The sequence below is a fragment of the Scyliorhinus torazame genome, chromosome 19 (genome assembly GCF_047496885.1).
Source record: "Scyliorhinus torazame isolate Kashiwa2021f chromosome 19, sScyTor2.1, whole genome shotgun sequence".
NCBI classification, from domain to species: Eukaryota; Metazoa; Chordata; class Chondrichthyes; order Carcharhiniformes; family Scyliorhinidae; genus Scyliorhinus; species Scyliorhinus torazame.
In genome coordinates this window covers 36,378,454-36,398,747 of record NC_092725.1, presented here as the reverse complement: position 1 = coordinate 36,398,747, position 20,294 = coordinate 36,378,454, and the positions used below count along the sequence as shown (strand labels likewise).

Sequence of the window (20,294 nt, the reverse complement as noted above, 5' to 3'; positions counted from 1 at the left end):
TGGGTCAGTAAATTTGCAGACGATACGAAGATTGGTGGAGTTGTGGATAGTAAGGAGGGCTGTTGTCGGCTGCAAAGAGACATAGATAGGATGCAGAGCTGGGCTGAGAAGTGGCAGATGGAGTTTAACCCTGAAAAGTGTGAGGTTGTCCATTTTGGAAGGACAAATATGAATGCGGAATACAGGGTTAACGGTAGAGTTCTTGGCATTGTGGAGGAGCAGAGAGACCTTGGGGTCTATGTTCATACATCTTTGAAAGTTGCCACTCAAGTGGATAGAGCTGTGAAGAAGGCCTATGGTGTGCTCGCGTTCATTAACAGAGGGATTGAATTTAAGAGCCATGAGGTAATGATGCAGCTGTACAAAACCTTGGTAAGGCCACATTTGGAGTACTGTGTACAGTTCTGGTCGCCTCATTTTAGGAAGGATGTGGAAGCTCTGGAAAAGGTGCAAAGAAGATTTACCAGGATGTTGCCTGGAATGGAGAGTAGGTCTTACGAGGAAAGGTTGAGGGTGCTAGGCCTTTTCTCATTAGAGCGGAGAAGGATGAGGGGCGACTTGATAGAGGTTTATAAGATGATCAGGGGAATAGATAGAGTAGACAGTCAGAGACTTTTTCCCCAGGTGGAACACACCATTACAAGGGGACATAAATTTAAGGTGAAAGGTGGAAGATATAGGAGGGATATCAGAGGTAGGTTCTTTACCCAGAGAGTAGTGGGGGCATGGAATGCACTGCCTGTGGAAGTAGTTGAGTCGGAAACATTAGGGACCTTCAAGCAGCTGTTGGATAGGTACATGGATTACGGGAAAATGATATAGTGTAGATTTATTTGTTCTTAAGGGCAGCACGGTAGCATTGTGGATAGCACAATTGCTTCACAGATCCATGGTCCCAGGTTCGATTCCAGCTTGGGTCATTGTCTGTGCGGAGTCTGCACGTCCTCCCCGTGTCTGCGTGGGTTTCCTCCGGGGGCTCCGGTTTCCTCCCACAGTCCAAAGATGTGCGGGTTAGGTGAATTGGCCAATGATAAATTGCCCTTAATGTCCAAATTGCCCTTGGTGTTGGGTGGAGGTGTTGAGTTTGGGTAGGGTGCTCTTTCCAAGAGCTGGTGCAGACTCAAGGGGCCGAATGGCCTCCTTCTGCACTGTAAATTCAATGATAATCTATGATTAATCTAGGACAAAGGTTCGGCACAACATCGTGGGCCGAAGGGCCTGTTCTGTGCTGTATTTTCTATGTTCTATGTTCTATGTTGCCGATTCCACACAGACAGTGGTCCACGCACCACAAAGGGTCCCAGCCTCTACACAGAAAGTGATGAAAGACTCCACAGCGAGACAACTGCACGTCTCCACACAAGAAGTGACTCCAGTGACACAAGCCTCCAGAGCGAGCTCGTGGACAGCCTCCACGATAGAAGCAACACAAGACTCCAAAGCGCAATCCTTGCATGAACAAGACCATGAGGGCCTAGCAACCTCTTCTGAGCAACCAGCAGCAGACAATGCAAGTCTGCCACGCTCAAGTGCACAGTAAGAATACTCTGACAGTCTACCACGCTCCAGTGAACAGCAAAAAGACTATGACAGTCTACCACACTCATGTGAACAACAAAGCTTTTATGGCTGTCCACCCAGATTATTTGAGCCACCAGAAGAAGACTCTGACAGTCTACCCAGCTCAAGTGAATGACAAGAAGTCACTGAGGCTCTAATTACTGTATGTGCAACAAGTGAGGACAGCATCCCACTTCCCATGCAAGATGTGCAACGTGACAGACCTCAGCTAGAATGTACAGACAATCACAGCGAGCCTACTGGTGACTCCGGTGACACCACGTTAATTCAAACCTCATTCGCTCGAGCCTCTCCACAAGCAAATGAATTCCTGAACGTTTTGACTCTGGACGTGGAGCATCAAGAAGCCTCAGAAGATGCAAGTGAACCTGAAATGACTCAGACCTTGAATTCTTCTTTGGACATCGTGAGCCCAATCCCAGGGGAGCATCAAGAAGCCAAAATTGACTCAGGTGAAACAGACCAGACACCAGATGGGGAGCATCGACATGCCAAAACTGACTCGGGTGAAACAGACCTGACTCCAGACGGGGAGCCAAAGCTGATTAAAGTAAGCCGGACATGACTCCAGATGGGGAGCGCCGCAAACTCAATGACGGCACGCTCAAGAAAACAGCAGATGCCACAAAGCACGCTGACACGAGTAACTGTGTGAAGGACTCATATTATCCACAGAGTGTGGTCCTTGAGCGCAGCAAACACGACAACAAAACCAACCAACACAACACCATCAAAGACAATAACAAGAAGCGTACCAAAGGCAACAACGCCGACAACAAGCACGACAAAGACAACAACAATGGAACTACGACTGGTACGACATGGTACAACTCTGCAAATGAGGGACACTGTTACTGCTCAGCTCAGTGCAATGACATACCGTGGCAGGACGATGCATCTTACCAATTCACGTTTGCTGCACTGCCAACAGGCAACATGGCTTTCAGGACAGATGCCATCAAGAATTGCTACAACAAGCATCGGAAAAAAAAAAGCAACTGACTCCAAATCAGTCAATGAAGTGATTTGAACACTTGAATACCTCCTGATTACCAAACAACAGGACACTGACGGTGTTCACAAGGGAATGACAATGTCACCATTGACACTTCTATACCAGACCATATAAATTCATGAACTTTGGACTCATAACTTTTATTTTGTATTGTCTTATCCTCAAAGTCATCGCAACTATGATTTGGTCTTGTATCATATTGGATAGTCATCACAGTTATCATAACTTGTACATAGCATCACTTATCCACCTAGTTTGTTCAATTTTCTTTAACACTGTACAGAAAATATGTAACACAAAAAAGGGGGGATGTGGTGATATACATCACTAAGTACACAAAGGGTTAATGTACATACACTACACCTAGCTAGACACTAGAGGGCACACCAGCGACATGACACACAGACAGTCAACCAATCGGACAGTAAGATAGGACATGACCAATGGGCATTCAAGATACACACAGACGTGACACTATCACAGGAGGGCACTACACCAACCCATATATAAGGACACAGCACACATGATCTTCCTCTTTCCAGTGGAGACACTTAGTGAGTACAGACACAGGGTTGATTGAACATCACACCCACCACGTGGATTGTAGCAGACTGGGTAGTCAGTCTGAGTAGCTATAGCAGGATTAACAGTCGAGTCGAATCCAAGTAGGAGAATTGTTAATAGTTTAATAAACATGTTAAAGCTATCTCCAAGTCTGAACCTTCCTTTGTCAGAGTGCACATCAAGGAAGCAGCTTATGGTATGTCAAGAGCATAACAAAATACCGGGCTCTGCCTGTGAGCAAAGATGGCTACTCACCTCTTCGGCTCCCTACAAAAGTCCTTCCACCAGGTTCACATTTTTCAAAAGGAATACTAATCGGCGCCACTATGAACACTTGCTGGGGAGGCCGCTTAATGACAGGAGGACGTTGGATATGGGATGGCTCCTGTTAATTGTATGGAAATAGGGTTTAAGTGGTGATGGCAAGATCACTATTTCGCCTATGGGAGTGGGCCATTTGCATCACAAAGTGTTTGGCGCCTGGCGCAGTTCTCACTTTTGGTCTCTCCCGCTATTCACTAGCCTTGTTTTGCTTGAGTGAGAGCACAATGAGGCCGGAGAATGGCGTCCTAAGTTCAGCATCAGCGAAGAGAGACTCCCCGAGACCAAAGATAATGGCAAAGTGTGTTGAATACTGGCTGCAGCCATTGAGAAACACCCGGTAAACACACCCAAAACTGGACATCGAGTTCTTCCGGGTTGAATCACGCCCCATATGGATTAATTGCCTGTGTGCCAATGCCAAAACGGTCCATCTAACTTCATGTTCATTCTCAGAAGAAGAGATCGTAGGGCGGCATGGTGGCACAGTGATTAGCACTGCTGCTTCATGACGCAGCGGACCCGGGTTTGATCCCGGCCCAGGGACACTGTCCGCATGGAGTTCACACATTCTCTCGTGTCTGCGTGGGTCTAATCCCCACAACCAAAGATGTGCAGGATAGATGGATTGGCCAAGCTAAATTGCCCCTTAATTGGAAAAAAAATAATTGGGTACTCTAAATTTATAAAAAAAGAGATTATATCAGAAGTACCTGCTACCACTAGTCTTACCTCAGAAAAAGAGACTGTAATGCCTTCCGGGGTAGAAACATCTACTGGGGAACCTGAAAATACGCCTCATATCGAGAATGACAAAGTTCTGGAAATGCGCAGACAACCAACAAGAAATAAGACCATAAAACCAAAGGATACAGGAGCAATCATGGCTAATATGTTTCTCATCCCCATTCTCCTGCTTTCTCCCCATAACCCCTGATCCCCTTATGAGTCAGGAACTTGTTCATCTCTGTCTTAAAGGCACAACCTTCTGCAGCATAATGTTAGAAATGGAAATAGATACCCATAATAATATGAATAGGTTATTCATGAAAGCCCTGCCTTCTCAACCTTGCCCCTCACCTGAGGTATGGTGAACCTCAGGTTAAATCACCAGCAGTCAGCTCTCCACCTCAAAGTGAAAAGCAGCCTATCGTCATCTGGGACTATGGTGACTTAACCTTACCCATGATGCCTGCACTTGTATATAGATGTTAATGATTGCGTTAAAATGCTAGTTATCATTTGTGTTGGACCTTAGAAATAAAGGGGACAGAATGTTATAAATGGGGGTTATTGTAGTTTATAAATGGGGGTTATTGTAGTTATGTGCAATGTCTTTCTGAGAACTGAATCATGGGCGAGATGGTCGGAGAATCGCCGGGGCCTGGCGTGAATCCCGCCCCCGCCGGTTGCCACATTCTCCACCGCCGGATATTCGGCGGGGGCGGGAATCGCGCCACGCCGGTTGGCGGGCCTCTCACCGCGATTCTCCGGCCCGGATGGGCCAAAGTCCCGCCGCTAAAATGCCTGTCTCGCCGGCGTAAATTAAACCACCTACCTTACCGGCGGGACAAGGCGGCGCGGGTGGGCTCCGGGGTCCTGGGGGCGGCGCGGGGCGATCTGGCCCCAGGGGGTGCCCCCGCGGTGGCCTGGCCCGCGATCGGGGCCCACCGATCCGCGGGAGGGCCTGTGCCGTGGGGGCACTCTTTCCCTTCCGCCTTCGCCACGGTCTCCACCATGGCGGAGGCGGAAGAAACTCTCTCCACTGCGCATGCGCGGGAATGCTGCCAGCGGCCGCTGACACTCCCGCGCATGCGCCGCCCGGAGATGTCATTTCCGTACCAGCTGGCGGGGCACCAAAGGCCTTTTCCGCCAGCTGGTGGGGCGGAAATTCGTCCGGCGCTGACCTAGCCCCTTAAGGTTCGAGCTCGGCCCCTAAAGATGCGGAGCATTCCGCACCTTTGGGGCGGCGCGATGCCCGACTGATTTGCGCCATTTTGGGCGCCTGTCGGCGGGCATCGCGCCGATACCGGAGAATTTCGCCCCATATGTCTGACATGGCATCATCGGCTATTTCGTGGGCTTTTAGGGTGTCTAGCGCCAAACTAAATCGCTGTTAATCTTCCATCGAACCCATGTGCTTCAGAAATCCTACTACTTTTGTGCTGTTAGTTTAAAGATACAACAGATACCTCTTATTTAACATTGTCTCCCCACGTTCTTTCGACCAAAGTATATGACCTCCCACTTCTATGCATTGATCTTCATCTGTCTCTGTCACCTATTTGCCCACTACATCAACTTGTTTATATCCTTTTAAAGTTCTACACTGTCCTTTTCACAGTTTACAATGCTTCCAAGTTTTGTGTCATCCATAAATCTTGAAATTGTCCCCTGCACACCAAGAACTTGTCTTAATAAACAATGCATAACATTCCTGCCTCTGAGCCAGAAGCTCCGGATTTGGGTCCCATTGCAGGATTTGATGGCCAAAGATGGTGTGTTCATAATGAGGCCAAATTGGCTGAGCATCAACCTCCAAAATCCTTCCAAACACCACAGTTAGAGCTATTGTACAGTAAGAACGGGAGATCTCTTAGTCAGCCACGTTTGATGTGAAGTGACGCCCCTCAAGCTAAAAGCCCCTGGTGACAGACTAGTTATGGAAATTACTAGCTATGGAAACAGACAAAAGTCTGCCCTCGTTCACGACTAGGCGATGGAATGGAATTAGAACACCAACCATTAATATATATCAGGAAAAGCAAAGGTCTGAACACTGACCTCAGGAGAAACCTTTCTTCTGTCTGAAAAATATCATTGGCCATTACTCTGCTTCCTATTATTCGGCCAATTTTGTATCCACGTTGCTACTGCCCCTTTTAATCCATGAGCTATAACTTTTCTCACAAGTCTGTTGTGTGACACTGTATTAAATGCCTTCTGAAAGTCCATGTACAGTAGCATTACCTTCATCAACCCTTTTTATTACCTGCTTAAAAAACTCCAGCAAGTTAAAAACATATATATAGAAAATAGAAGCAGGACGAGGCCATTCGGCCCTTCGAGCCTGCTCTGCCACTCATTTTGGTCGTGGCTGATCATCAAGTTTCATACCCTGATCCTGTCTCCCCCTCACCCCCCCCCCATATCCCTTGATCCCTTTAGCCCCAAGAGCTACAGAAACCAGTTAGTTAGTGAAACATGATTTCCCCTTTAGAAATTCATGCTTGTTCTTCCTCATCAACCCACATTTTTCCAGATGATTACTCATTCTATCCCAAATAAGTGGGCAGCACAGTGGTACAGTGATTAGCACTGCTGCCTCACAGTGTCAGAGACCCAGGTTCAATTCCAGCTGTCTGTGTGGAGTTTGCACTTTCTCCCGTGTCTGCTCCCGTTTCCTCCAACAGTGGAAAGATGTGCAGATTAGGTGGATTGGCCATGTTAAATTGCCCCTTCGTGTCCAAAAAAGGATAGGTGGGGTTACGGGGATGGGCGCGTGGGTCCAAGTAGCGTGCTCCTTCGGAGGGTCGGTGCCAAATGGCCTCTTTCTGCACTGTAGGGATTCTATGATTTAATGAATTGTTTCTAGAAGCCCACCACTGATGTTAAACTGACTGGTCTGTAATTAATGGGGACATCTTTCCATACTTAGAAATATGGATCTTTCAGAAATAGTCTAGGTGATTAGTACAGAAGGCATTTAATACAGATTCATTTAAGAGAACATTTAGACAAGTCGATAATGGCAAAAGGTACTCTGACAGGGTTAGATGAAGGCCATTGGGAAAAGGCTTACCTGAAGCAAAAACAGCAGCACGGAACGGTCAGACATCTGTCTGTACTGTAGCTATATCTCAATAAAATATCCAATTAAATCAAGCAGTGTAAAAGAACAAACCAGAGCCATACCTCAAAGTTTTGTTTAATGCGCTCTGGGTTAAAGCTTTTTGGAATGATGACTGTGTTCCTCTGAAGCTGGAAACGCAGAGCAACCTGGGCACTTGTCTTCTTGTACTTGGCTGCCACCGAGTTCAGGAGAGCATCGTCCAACAAAGGGGGAATCTTGGTATTCACCCTGCCGACACAACAAACATTATGGTGGTGGCAAAAAATAATCCCCCTCTAATTCCCTGATACCTCCAAGAATGCCTGGAACACACTGCCAGGGGTGTTTGTGGAAGCAGATACATTAATGGCGTTCAAAAGGCATCTCAACAAATACATGGATAGGATGGGTATAGAGGGATACGGCACTAGGGAGGGCTGAGGGTTTTGGCTAAGGGTAGTATCATGACCGTTACAGGCTCGGAGGGCCTGTTCCTGTGCTGTATTGTTCTTTGTTCATTTCTTGGGTCCAGTTCCCTGGCTAGCGACAGCTCCTCCGTTACCTGATCCATCACCATTCTACATCTTCTGAGCAGTTAACCCAGAACAAAGTTGCAATTCAGCTTGTGTTTTTCTGCTCAGCACAGACACTTGGTAATTCATGTTGCTCTGTTTGGAGCTCCAAAGTAAATATGAATGCTAGTGTGACAAACAGAAAGACATTTCAACGTCGACTGCTCAAGGTTATGAATGCTTTACAGCCAATTCAATATTTTAGAAATGGCGGGATGTTACACAGTGGACAAGTTGTACACAGAAAGATCCCAAGAATATAAATGAGATAAATGAACAAGTAATTTTTAAAAATTCTTTCACAGGACATGGGCGTCGTTAGCTAGGCCAACATTTATTGACCATCCTTAATTGCCTTGAGAATGTGGTGGGAATTTCTCACCACATTCTTGAACCGGTGCTATCAATATTGTGCAGGTACATGCACTTTGCTGTTGAGGAGGGAGTTTGAGGAATTTGATCGAGCAACAGTAAAAGAACAGAGATATGCATCTAAGTCAGGATGGTGAGTGACTTGAAGAGGAACGTGCGGTTGGTGGTGTTCCCATGTGTCTGCTACTGCTGCCCTTCTAGATGGTAGAGGTCACACGTTTAGAAGGTGCTGTTGAATAAGTCTTGGTGAGTTCCTTCAGTGCAACGTGCAGTGGTACACACAGCTGCTACTGTTCATTGGTCGAACAACTCCCTTATTTGAGCCCTGGGGAGTTTCTCACCAGTTTATCCCACACTTAGAATTTCTTTTCAGCACTAAGGAGCTGAACTCAAAGATCGGGCTGCCATTTTTAAAGGGTGCCTAGATTTCTAAATGAGCTTGTGGTTCCCCCACACCCCACAAACATGGGCAATGTCACCCGCCCAGAAGTATGGGTATTATCCCTCAAGTTAGGATAACCCGCTATGGGGTCCCTGCAGACCCGCCTCTTCAGGCCCCCACACACCCCATTACAGGCCCCCTCCCCTCCAGGCCCCTCAGCCATCACCGCCCAATTTCCTGAGGCTCTCACTTATCTGCCCTGCACTCTCTACCCTTTAAATCCTCCATCCAGCCTCCTTTCATGGGCATGATCCCACTTGGGCGCTGTCCCTTGGCAGTGTCACCTTGGCACTCTTGCACTGCCACCCTGGCAGTTCTCCTGCTAGCTTGGCAGTGCCATCCATAGATACATAGATACAAAGAAGTTAGGAGCAGGAGGAGGCCTTTTGGCCCTTCGAGCCTGCTCTGCCATTCATCACGATCATGGCTGATCATCCAACTCATCAACGCAGGGGCCTCTGATGGCCTAGGAGACCCACTGAATGCCATTCCACCTGGCCTACATTTACGTAGGCCAGTACTGATCAGTGTCCGCCTCCTGGGGTGGCTGGTAGATCACAGGAGGCCTGTAGATCTGGGGTAAGCTCGCCTATGTACGTTTAAAATCTACTTAGGTGTGCCATTTGGTTATGCCCCTTTTGGGCTGGATTCTGATTCAAACACCTCGCGGGACCTGGGTACAACCCGCGAGGTGAACAGTCTGCCAAGAAGCTTCCGGGAGACCTCTTCCAGGATCTACCAGCCGCATTGCACTCTCATTCGAACGCAATGAGGCCAGTAGATCGCACCCGTTGATTTCAGCCACGACTGCATCTGAGACATAATAATTGACTTTGACCTGTACTGACTGATTGGCGTGTTGCCAGGGTGATGGTGAGCTCATGCATCAGCTGGAAAACTGAGTATAAATATAGCCTTACCTCAGTTATCTCGGGGAGGCCCCGGCTGGTGTTTACTTCCTCTCAAGCAATGAGTTGTTGTTAGGGCTCCCATCGCTTTGTGAGCTCCATTTCTAAGATCTACCGGCCAATTGGAAGTGTGGCAATAAGGCCCTGTTTGTGCTAAATGACTAATTACAGGCATGATGGGATGTTTTTTGGTCAACTTGAAATGAGATGCATTAAAGGGCCTTTTGACCTGGCCTATTTAAGGAAAGTTTGCATGCACAAATCAACCGTTTGCAAAATGCAAAAGTAGGAAGTCGAGCTGGCAGCTGTAACTACAATGTTTGTGTTATAACCTGCCTGCTTACCATTGGCTGGGGACTAATGACAATCCCACAATCCTGTGGGAGTATGAACTTCCCCAATGAGGGGGGCGGAGAAACCATTAGTAAACTCCATGTATAAATAAAGCTGGCCAGTTTGGAACCAGCAGGAAGGAGTGTGCAGCAAGAGAAGTTGCTGCTGCTGTTATATATATATATATATATATATATATATATGTTATTGTAAATAAATGTAATTACTTTGTATCCTTAAAACTCGTGCTGGATTCTTCGTGGCCCTCACAAAACTGGCGACGAGGGTTAAAGTGAATAGCTGTCTACACTGCTGAAGCCACCTCCCTGGATTTTTGTTGGATACAGGTTGGAAGTTGTTTTCTATTATACCATGCCTCTGTACGGACGTTTGGATGTTTTTGATGCTGCGCTGGAAAGCTGGAACCAGTACGCACAACGGATGCGTTACTATTTCTGGGCAAACAATATCACTGAAAACGAGTGCCAAGTGGTCATATTGCTCACTGCCTGCGGCCCACATACGTTTGGGGTAATTAGGAGCCTTACGTACCCAGCTGCGCCGGACACCAAAACATTTGATGAACTTGTGAATTTAGTGGGGCAACATTTTAACCCAACCCCATCCACGATAGTCCAGCGTTACCGGTTTAATACTGCTGAGAGGACCCCAGGAGAATCCCTTGCCGACTTTCTATCCAGGCTACGCAGGATTGCGGAGTACTGTGACTATGGTGAGACCTTGTCAGAAATGTTACGCGACCATTTGGTTTGCGGTATTAACAATGTGGCCACCCAGAGAAAGTTGTTAGCTGAGCCAACATTGACTTTTCAAAAGGCCATTCAAATAGTAGTGTCCCGAGAGAGCGCAGAACGAGGAGTGCAGGAGCTACAGGGAATGGAGGTGCATGCCTTGGGGCGCAACCCCTTCCATCCGGAAACGTCCCCCCGCACTCCTGCGGTACCTTGGGCGAGGCGACGTCCGGATCGACGCCAGTGGCCTTCGGACATTCCTCCCCAAACAGAGCCTTCTCCAGAACCAATGGATGAGGAGCCATGTCCGTGTCAGACTTGTAGGCGCCGACCCCGTCGCGGACGGCGGTCCTGGGGGCGCCAGAGGCGCCGTCGTTCTGACCGAAACTGGGACCAGCCCAGGGCCGTACCTTCCATGTGGATGAACCTGCGGCGACTACTCCTGAGGACGTGGAGACGAAGGACGACTGCCTGCAGCTGCATTGTGTGGCAGCTCCCGTGTGGCCCCCATTAAGGTGACAGTACGGGTCAATGGTCACCCGCTTGAGATGGAGTTGGACACTGGCGCAGCGGTCCCCGTGATCGCCCAGAGGATATTCGACCGCATCAAGCAGGGTATACAGACCCTTACATTAACCGACTCACAGGCCAGGTTGGCCACCTACACGGGGGAACCACTGGACATTGCAGGAACTACAATGATCCCTGTTGTTTATGTGCGCCAGGAGGGGCATTTCCCACTTATCGTGGTGCGCCGCCATGGGCCCAGCCTGTTGGGTCGGGACTGGTTGCGCCATTTGCGGTTGCAATGGCAGCACGTCCGCCAAACAGTTTCTGGAGGGTTGACTGAGGTGCTCAGACGATACCCAGATGTATTCCAGCCCGGTTTGGGGAAAATAAAAGGGGCAGTATCCCGTATCCAAGTCGAACCAGGAGCCACGCCGTGCTATTTCCGGGCGCGCCCGGTGCCTTACGCCTTGCTCAAGAAGGTAGAAGGGGAGCTCACTCGTTTGGAGAGTTTGGGTATTATCAGGCCCGTCCGTTTCGCTGACTGGGCAGCACCAATTGTACCTGTAATGAAGCCAGATGCCACAGTTCGCTTGTGTGGGGACTATAAACTTACAGTGAATACGGCTTCCCGACTCGCCCGATATCAATGCCTCGCATAGAGGATCTCTACGCGTAGCTTGCAGGCGGACTCTCATTCACAAAATTAGATATGCACGGTTGCCCTTTGGAGTATCCTCTGCCTGCGCTATTTTGCAACGTGTTATGGAGGGCATTTTGCAGGTTGCTGCATAAGATAAAGATGCATGGCATTCAGGGGAAAGTAGTAGCATGGATAGAGGATTGTTTAATTAATAGAAAACAAAGAGTGGGGATTAATGGGTGTTTCTCTGGTTGGCCATCAGTCGCTAGTGGTGTCCCTCAGGGATCAGTGTTGGGCCCACAACTGTTCACAATTTATATAGATGATTTGGAGTTGGGGACCAAGGGCAATATGTCCAAGTTTGCAGATGACACTAAGATAAGTGGTAAAGCAAAAAGTGCAGAGGATACTGGAAGTCTGCAGAGGGATTTGGATAGACTAAGTGAATGGGCTAGGGTCTGGCAGATGGAATACAATGTTGACAAATGTGAGGTTATCCATTTTGGTAGGAATAACAGCAAAAGGTATTATTATTTAAACGATAAAATATTAAAACATGCTGCTGTGCAGAGAGACCTGGGTGTGCTAGTGCATGAGTCGCAAAAAGTTGGTTTACAGGTGCAACAGGTGGTTAAGAAGGCAAATGGAATTTTGTCCTTCATTGCTAGAGGGATGGAGTTTAAGAATAGGGAGGTTCTGCTGCAATTGGATAAGGTGTTAGTGAGGCCACACCTGGAGTATTGTGTTCAGTTTTGGTCTCCTTACTTGAGAAAGGACGTACTGGCACTGGAGGGTTTGCAAAGGAGATTCACTAGGTTAATCCCAGAGCTGAAGGGGTTGGATTACGAGGAGAGGTTGAGTAGACTGGGACTGTACTCATTGGAATTTAGAAGGAAGAGGGGAGGATCTTATAGAAACATATAAGATTATGAAGGAAATATGGATAGATGCGGGCAGGTTGTTTCCACTGGCGGGTGAAAGCAGAACTTGGGGGCATAGCCTCAAAATAAGGGGAAGTAGATTTAGGACTGAGTTTAGGAGAAACTTCTTCACCCAAAGGGTTGTGAATCTATGGAATTCCTTGCCCAGTGAAGCAGTAGATGCTCCTTCATTAAATGTTTTTAAGATAAAGATTGATTGTTTTTTTGAAGAATCAAGGGATTAAGGGTTATGGTGTTCGGGCCAGAAAGTGGAGCTGAGTCCACAAAAGATCAGCCATGATCTCATTGAATGGTGGAGCAGGCTCGAGGGGCCAGATGGCCAGATGTTCTTATTTTGAGAGGTTTACCCCATGTCCGCTGTCTACCTAGATGACGTTTTGATTACAGGGACGTCGGAGCAGGAACATTTGGAAAATCTGGAGGCTGTCCTTCGATGCTTTTCGGAGGCTGGAGTCTGCTTACGTCGCACAAAGTGCGTATTTCAGGCAAAGGAAGTAGTCTACCTAGGTTATCGGGTGGACCGCGAAGGTTTACCCCGCAGAGAAGGTGCACGTGATTCAACAGGCCCCCGCCCCGACTGACACTTCACATCTTCGTTCTTTTCTCGGTCTCGTCAACTATTACGGGAAGTTCCTCCCCAATCTGGCAACTACGCTGGCCCCATTGCACCTTCTGCTAAAGAAAAATCACACCTGGGTTTGGGGTCAGCCGCAAGAAACCGCCTTCTGGCGGGTGAAGCAACAATTGTCGTCGCCTGGGTTACTAACCCACTATGATCCTGGAAACCCTTTACTCGTCACATGTGATGCATCCCCGTATGGTATTGGGGCCGTCCTGTCCCACAAGATGGAGAACGGGGCTGAGCGGCCGATAGCTTTCGCCTCCCGCACATTGACTGCAGCGGAGACAAAGTACGCGCAGATCGAGAAGGAGGGCCTGGCAGTGGTTTTTGCGGTGAAACGCTTCCACCAGTACGTGTATGGCCGCCATTTCACTATTGTGACTGATCTTAAGCCTCTGCTGGGACTTTTCAGAGAGGATCAGCCAATACCGCCCATTGCTTCCGCACGGATCCTGCGCTGGGCTTTGTTGCCTGCTGCATACGAGTATTCCCTGGAGCACAAACCAGGAACGCAGATAGCGAATGCCGACGCACTGAGCCGATTGCCTTTATCGACCGGCCCCATGTCGACCCCCACGACTGGTGAGGTGGTTGCAACCCTAAATTTTATGGACACCTTGCCTGTCACGGCATCACAGATCCGTGAGGGGACTCAGACGGAGCCAGTCCTGTCAAAGGTTCGGCACATAGTCCTATATGGTGGGCAGCATAGACAGCTCCCAGGCGAGTTGCGGGCATTTTCCTCCAGGCTTTCAGAATTCAGCGTGGAAGACGGCATCCTCTTGTGGGGGACACGTGTGATTGTCCCGGAAAAAGGACAGGAGCTGATACTAAGAGACTTGCACAATGGGCATCCAGGTGTGACCAAAATGAAAATGTTGGCCCGGAGTTATGTCTGGTGGCCAGGCCTCGACACCGACATTGAGAAGGTGGCCCAAAACTGCTACATTTGCCAGGAGCATCAGACGCTTCCGCCGGCCGCGCCCCTACATCACTAGGAATGGCTAGCTTGGGCGCGCTTGCATGCGGATTACGCCGGCCCTTTTCAAGGATCCATGTTCCTTCTATTAATCGACGCCCAGTCTAAATGGCTAGAGGTGCATAAGATGCTCGGCACAACGGCCTGCTCAACAATTGAGAAGATGCGATTGTCTTTTAGTACGCATGGCCTCCCCGAGGTGCTGGTCACGGATAACGGCACTCCATTCACGAGTGAGGAGTTTGCGAGGCTCATGAAGATGAACGGCATACGCCATATCCGCACTGCCTCTTACCACCCGGCTTCAAATGGGTTGTCAGAGCGCACAGTACAGACATTCAAACGAGGCCTAAAGAAGCAGTCTTCCGGATCAATGGATACGAGACTGGCTCGCTTTTTGTTTTTGTATAGGACCACCCCCCATGCGGTGACTGGGGTAGCTCCCGCAGAACTCATAATGGGCCGGAGACTTCGCACCCGCCTTAGTATGGTTTTCCCGGACATTGACGCAAAAGTACGTCGCACACAAGAACGGCAGGGACATGGTTTTTCTCGGCATCGGCCGATACGGCAGTTTGTGCCCGGTGACCCAGTGTCCGTTCGGAATTTTGCTGGTGGTGCCCAATGGGTTCCTGGCGTAATCTTTCGCCAAACAGGCCCTATATCGTACCAAGTGCAAGCCCAGGGTCGTCTCCGGCGCAAACATGTAGACCACGTTCGGTCCAGAAGACCGAAAGATTTCCCAAAGATTTCCCGACCCCGGAGCTCATTGCTACAGCCACAGAGACCAGAGACAATGGAAGGTAGTCCTCACAATCTTCCTCTGGTGCCTCACTCATAGCCTGTGCAGGTCGTTACAGAACCGCGTGGAGATAGAGACGCCGAGATGACAGAGGCAGCAGACTCTGACTCCGAGATGGAGACACAGGATGCATCAGAGGGGGAATCCTTGGGCCCACGGGCCATGGATGTACAACCGTTACGCCGTTCATCACGGAAGCGCCGGTCTCCGTCTCGTTACACGCCGCCTGATCCAGCGCAAATGCGGCAAAACGAGTCCGACACCCTCCTTCGCCGGGATCTTCAGTGGATTCCTTGGACTTTGTGGGGGAGGGATGTTATAACCTGCCTGCTTACCATTGGCTGGGGACTAATGACAATCCCACAATCCTGTGGGAGTATGTGGCAGTTTGGAACAGAACACCCATTTTAATCTGCCTGTGACACAGGTCAGAAGAGTAGAAGAATCAAACATCAGAGACTTTTCACATCAGCGATGGCCTATCGGAACAATCTCACACATGCCATGCCCTGGGTGAAGCCTCAATGAACAGAACAAACCTCAGAAGAATTTGGCCGATTCAGTTCAAAGGGGTAATATTTACTTATGTCTGAAGCCGTGAGTGTTGAGGCAAATTGTGACCAGTTGTATAGCAAAAAATTTGAACACATAGTGTACTTGACGCATGTTTACTGAATAGATTGCGTGAAATCATAAGTTCAGTGTAGAGTGTTTGTTTGAGGTGTAAATGTTTGATCTCTTGTGAGAGTAAAGAGACCAAAAGACTCAACAGAAGGCGGGAACCAGGAATGGTGGTCACTGCTGGGACCGAACATGATCCAGGGATACAGCATTGTTGCTGCTTGGGACCATGGAAAACGGAGGCAGTGTCACCTCAGCCAGCGAATCAGTCTCCAGCAAAGGTTGGGGAGTTGATTGTTGAGGTTTAGAGTTGTCGGGGTGGGATGTTGTTTCCGCAATGATCATAAGAACTCCACCCCTACCACCCCCCCCAATCAAACCCCCTCACAGAGCTCAAGACAGGCCACCAGTGTTCACTGGAGGTTCCAGTTGTCAGAGAGCCTACCATAGCAGTTGGAGGAGCTCCTTCATCCATCATTTAAATGGCAAAATTGACCTCTGGACAGAATGGTCTTTGACACCTTCCTGCTCCTAGAAAATTGCTCCTGTCTTCCAATGCCTCTCAGCCCTCTCCACTGTCTCACCTCCCACACAGTAAAGGGTCGGCCGAGTGGAACCATACCCCAGCAGGGTGTCAGTTCTAAAAGAGTTTGCGGAGGAAAGAACAATTAGGCTGCTTACCAGAGGGAGTCCCGACAGGTTCCCAGAGGACTGTAGCCCACGATAACAATTCCATGGGAGTCACAAAATTCCCTTAACTTGGGCTGAGTAAAGTATGGGTGACATTCGACCTGAGCAGAAAAAGACCAAAAAAATAAAAATCCACTGGAGTTTTGATCAGTGGACAAAAGGCGTTAGTCTGCATCCTTCTGTGTCAATTCTAGTATACAGGGTCTTTCTGTCTGGGTTCATGTATGTAAAGTACTGACAAGCAGAGAGATTTGGGAGTGCATGTCCACTGATCACTGAAAGTGGCAATGCATGTGGTGGCCAAGAAGGCATACGGCATGCTGGCCTTCATCGGTCAGGGCGTTGAATATAAAAATTGGCAAGTCATGTTGCAGCTGTATACTGATGTGTTAGGCAGGTCGGTTCGATGTGGACTGCACTCGATGCAGGGAAGCTAGAAACAGACGTCTAACACTGGAGAAGATCCAACACTGTTTTATTCAACAATAGAACTGATATACATATTCAGTTGTGGGTCGACACTCTATTGAACTGACTGAAGACCTTTTAGTAGCCTGACAGACTTACTCGCTACCGCATGGTGTTTGCACTTGCTAGCTCGTGGACTCTGAGTGTCTCAGTGGCTGGGTCCCGAGAGAGAGGGAAACCTAGTGCCCTCTGGCTTTATAGTGGTAGTGTCCGGTCTGATGATTGGCTGCACTGTGTTGTGTGCTTACTGGTCATCCTGTGTGTCAATCACTGCCTGTCTGCATCTCATTATATACATGAGTGGATATTATGACATATACGACCTTAGTTAGGTCTCATTTGGAATACTGTGTGCAATTCTGGTCTCCACACTACCAGAAGGATATGGATTCTTTGGAGAGGGCACAGAAACGGTTTACTAGGATGTTGCCTGGTATGGAGGGCATACGGTTTTAGTTTAGGCAGATACCATGGTCGGCGCAGGCTTGGAGGGCCGAAGGGCCTGTTCCTGTGCTGTATTGTTCTTTGTTTAATCTCACCCCAGAGGATATGCATTGAAGCTCAACAGACTAATCAGAACATGGGGATGAAGGAACTTGGGCCTGGGGAAGCTGGGCCAGGGGAGGGGAATGTAGAATCCGATCAGGGCCAGGAGAGTCGAGACGGTGATTTGCACGGACATAGGGTTGGAGAGTGGGTTTCTGCAGGATGTGATGCATTGCTGATTTTAAAGGGAAGGGATCAGAATCTTAGGAGAGAAAACCATTAACCACTCACTAGCTAACATGGGGACCGACAGGGAATTGGATGGTAAACAGTTTGGCGATAATAAGGTCATGGGGGCAAGAGGTGAATCTCATTGAGAGTCTAGAAAGGGCAAGAGCGGAGATGAAAGAGAAACTAGGGAAAGGTGTGACTTCAGTTGCTGGGCAAAGGTTAATCTTAGAGGAAGAGACAGCTGATGGGATGGTCTCGATATTGGTAACAAAGAATTATGAACTCCTCGCACTTGATTGATGATTGATGCAGGTCGGGTATCAACAGATTGCTGTTGTCTATATGGACTTCAGTAAGGCCTTTGACAAGGTCCCTCATGGCAGACTGGTCCAAAAGGTGAAGTCACACGGGATCAGAGGTGAGCTGGCAAGATGGATACAGAACTGGCTAGGTCATAGAAGGCAGAGAGTAGCAATGGAAGGGTGCTTTTCTGATTGGAGGATCATGACTAGTGGTGTTCCGCAGGGATCAGTGCTGGGACCTTTGCTGTTCATAGTATATATAAATGATTTGGAGGAAAATGTAACTGGTCTGTAAGTTTGCGGAGGACACAAAGGTTGGTGGAATTGCGGATAGCGATGAGAACTGTCAGCGGACACAGCAGGATTTAGATCATTTGAAGACTTGGCCCGGGAGATGGCAAATAGAGTTTAATCCGGAGAATTGTGAGGTAATGCATTTTGGTAGGTCTAATACAGGTAGGGAATATACAGTGAATGGTAGAACCCTCAAGAATATTGACAGTAAGAGAGATCTAGGTGTACAGGTCCACAGGTCACTGAAACAGGCAACACAGGTGGAGAAGGTAGCCAAGAAGGCATTCGGCATGCTTGCCTTCATTGGCCGGAGCATTGAGTATAAGAATTGGCAAGACATGTTGCAGCTGGAAAGAAACCTAGTTAGGCCACACTTGGAGTATAGTGTTCAATTCTGGTCGCCACACTACCAGAACGATGTGGAGATTTTAGAGAAGGTGCAGAAGAGATTTACCAGGATGTTGCCTGGTATGGAGGGCATTAGCTATGATGAGAGGTTGAATAAACTCGATTTGTTCTCACTGGATCTGAAAGAGGTCTACAAAGTTTTGAGGGTCATAGACAGAGTGGATGGTCAGAGTCTTTTTCCCAGGGTAGAGGGGTCAATTATTAGAGGGCACAGGATTAAGGTGCGAGGGGCAAGGTTTAGAGGAGATGTACAAGGTAAGTTTTTTACACAGAGGGTAGTGGGTGTCTGGAACTCGTTGCCGGAGGAAGTGGTGGAAGCAGGGACGATAGTGACGTTTAAGGGACATCTTGACAAATACATGAATAGGATGGAAATAGAGAGTTACGGATCCCGGAAGATTTTAGTTTAGGGAGGCAGAATGGTCGGAGCAGACTTGGAGGGCTGAAGGGCCTGTTCTTGTGCCATACATTTCTTTGTTCTTTGTTTGTTGTTGGGGATGAGGGCGGAGGAGTTTAAGAAGCTGATTGGTGGTGTAGAATAGAAGTTGGGGGGGTTTATTCTGAAATAGTGAGAAGTTCTCAAAGGCTTGAGGAGCACCAGCTATTTGCTGTCTGCCATTCCATTGTCGTCCATGTTCCTTGGATTTAAATCGGAAGGGTGTTACTGGGGGAATGATCAGGGTGAGAGATTGGAGGGAGAGGGGTGGGATATGGTTGAACAGAGCAGTGACTTATGTGGTGAATGTGTTGGATCGTTTGCATTTTGCACATGAAATTGCAAGTGTCTTGGCAAGCAGTGTTTTATTTTTCAGGGCTAAACACAAAATGAAGTGGGGTTGGAGGAGGAAAGGGAATATGGGTGAAAAGTAATACAAGGAAGTGATAAGTCAGGTGATTTAAATTGCACAAATAAAGATAAATGGGTTGGTTTAATATCAATTATAGACACATGATTACATGGTGAGAACTAAATATTCTAGTGTGCTGAAAAGATGGGCGCAGTGAAAAAGGAAGAGGTGCAGCTCTGATAATAAAGGACGGCATAAGAGAGTGTGAGAAATTCACCAAATGATCAAGAGATAGTCTTTTGATGGCAGAGAGAACAGCAGTACACCTGCTTGGTTTGGCTTCAGCTCCAACACTGAAAACAAAACTAAAACACACCCTGCAGCAAACAGCCTAAAACAAAAGTAAAAAGCTGACAGACAGCCCAGCTCCACCCACCCTCTGACATCACTGCAGTAGTAAACACCCATTTTTTAAAGGTACTATCACTGCAGATATTTTGTACACACTCATTTATAAACATCCATTTCTTAAAGGTACTCTCACATGACAATATATATCCAGTATATATCCTTATATACAGTACAGTATATACTGTATTCTTTGTACAATGTGTGCAGGAGGGTTTCCTGACACAATATGTTGACAGGCCAACAAGAGGCGAGGCCACTTTGGATTTGGTTTTGGATAATGAACCAGGCCAGGTGTTAGATTTGGAGGTAGGTGAGCACTTTGGGGACAGTGACCACAATTCGGTGACGTTTACGTTAGTGATGGAAAGGGATAAGTATACCCCGCAGGGCAAGGGGAATTGCCTGGGGG

At 48.1% G+C, this 20,294-nt stretch overlaps 1 protein-coding gene across 3 annotated transcripts in view; it reads right to left on the bottom strand.

The window, feature by feature from the left end:
- The window catches only part of LOC140396085 (aldo-keto reductase family 1 member D1-like), a 153,149-nt gene that overhangs the window by 54,438 nt on the left and 78,417 nt on the right, over positions 1 to 20,294 (bottom strand). For all 3 annotated transcript variants that reach the window (XM_072484182.1, XM_072484183.1, XM_072484184.1), the window contains 2 exons: positions 16,489 to 16,598; positions 7,397 to 7,562 (listed from right to left, as the gene is read on the bottom strand). In XM_072484182.1, coding sequence (XP_072340283.1) covers positions 7,397 to 7,562; positions 16,489 to 16,598 — 276 coding nt within the window. The remainder of the gene's footprint in view (positions 1 to 7,396; positions 7,563 to 16,488; positions 16,599 to 20,294) is intronic.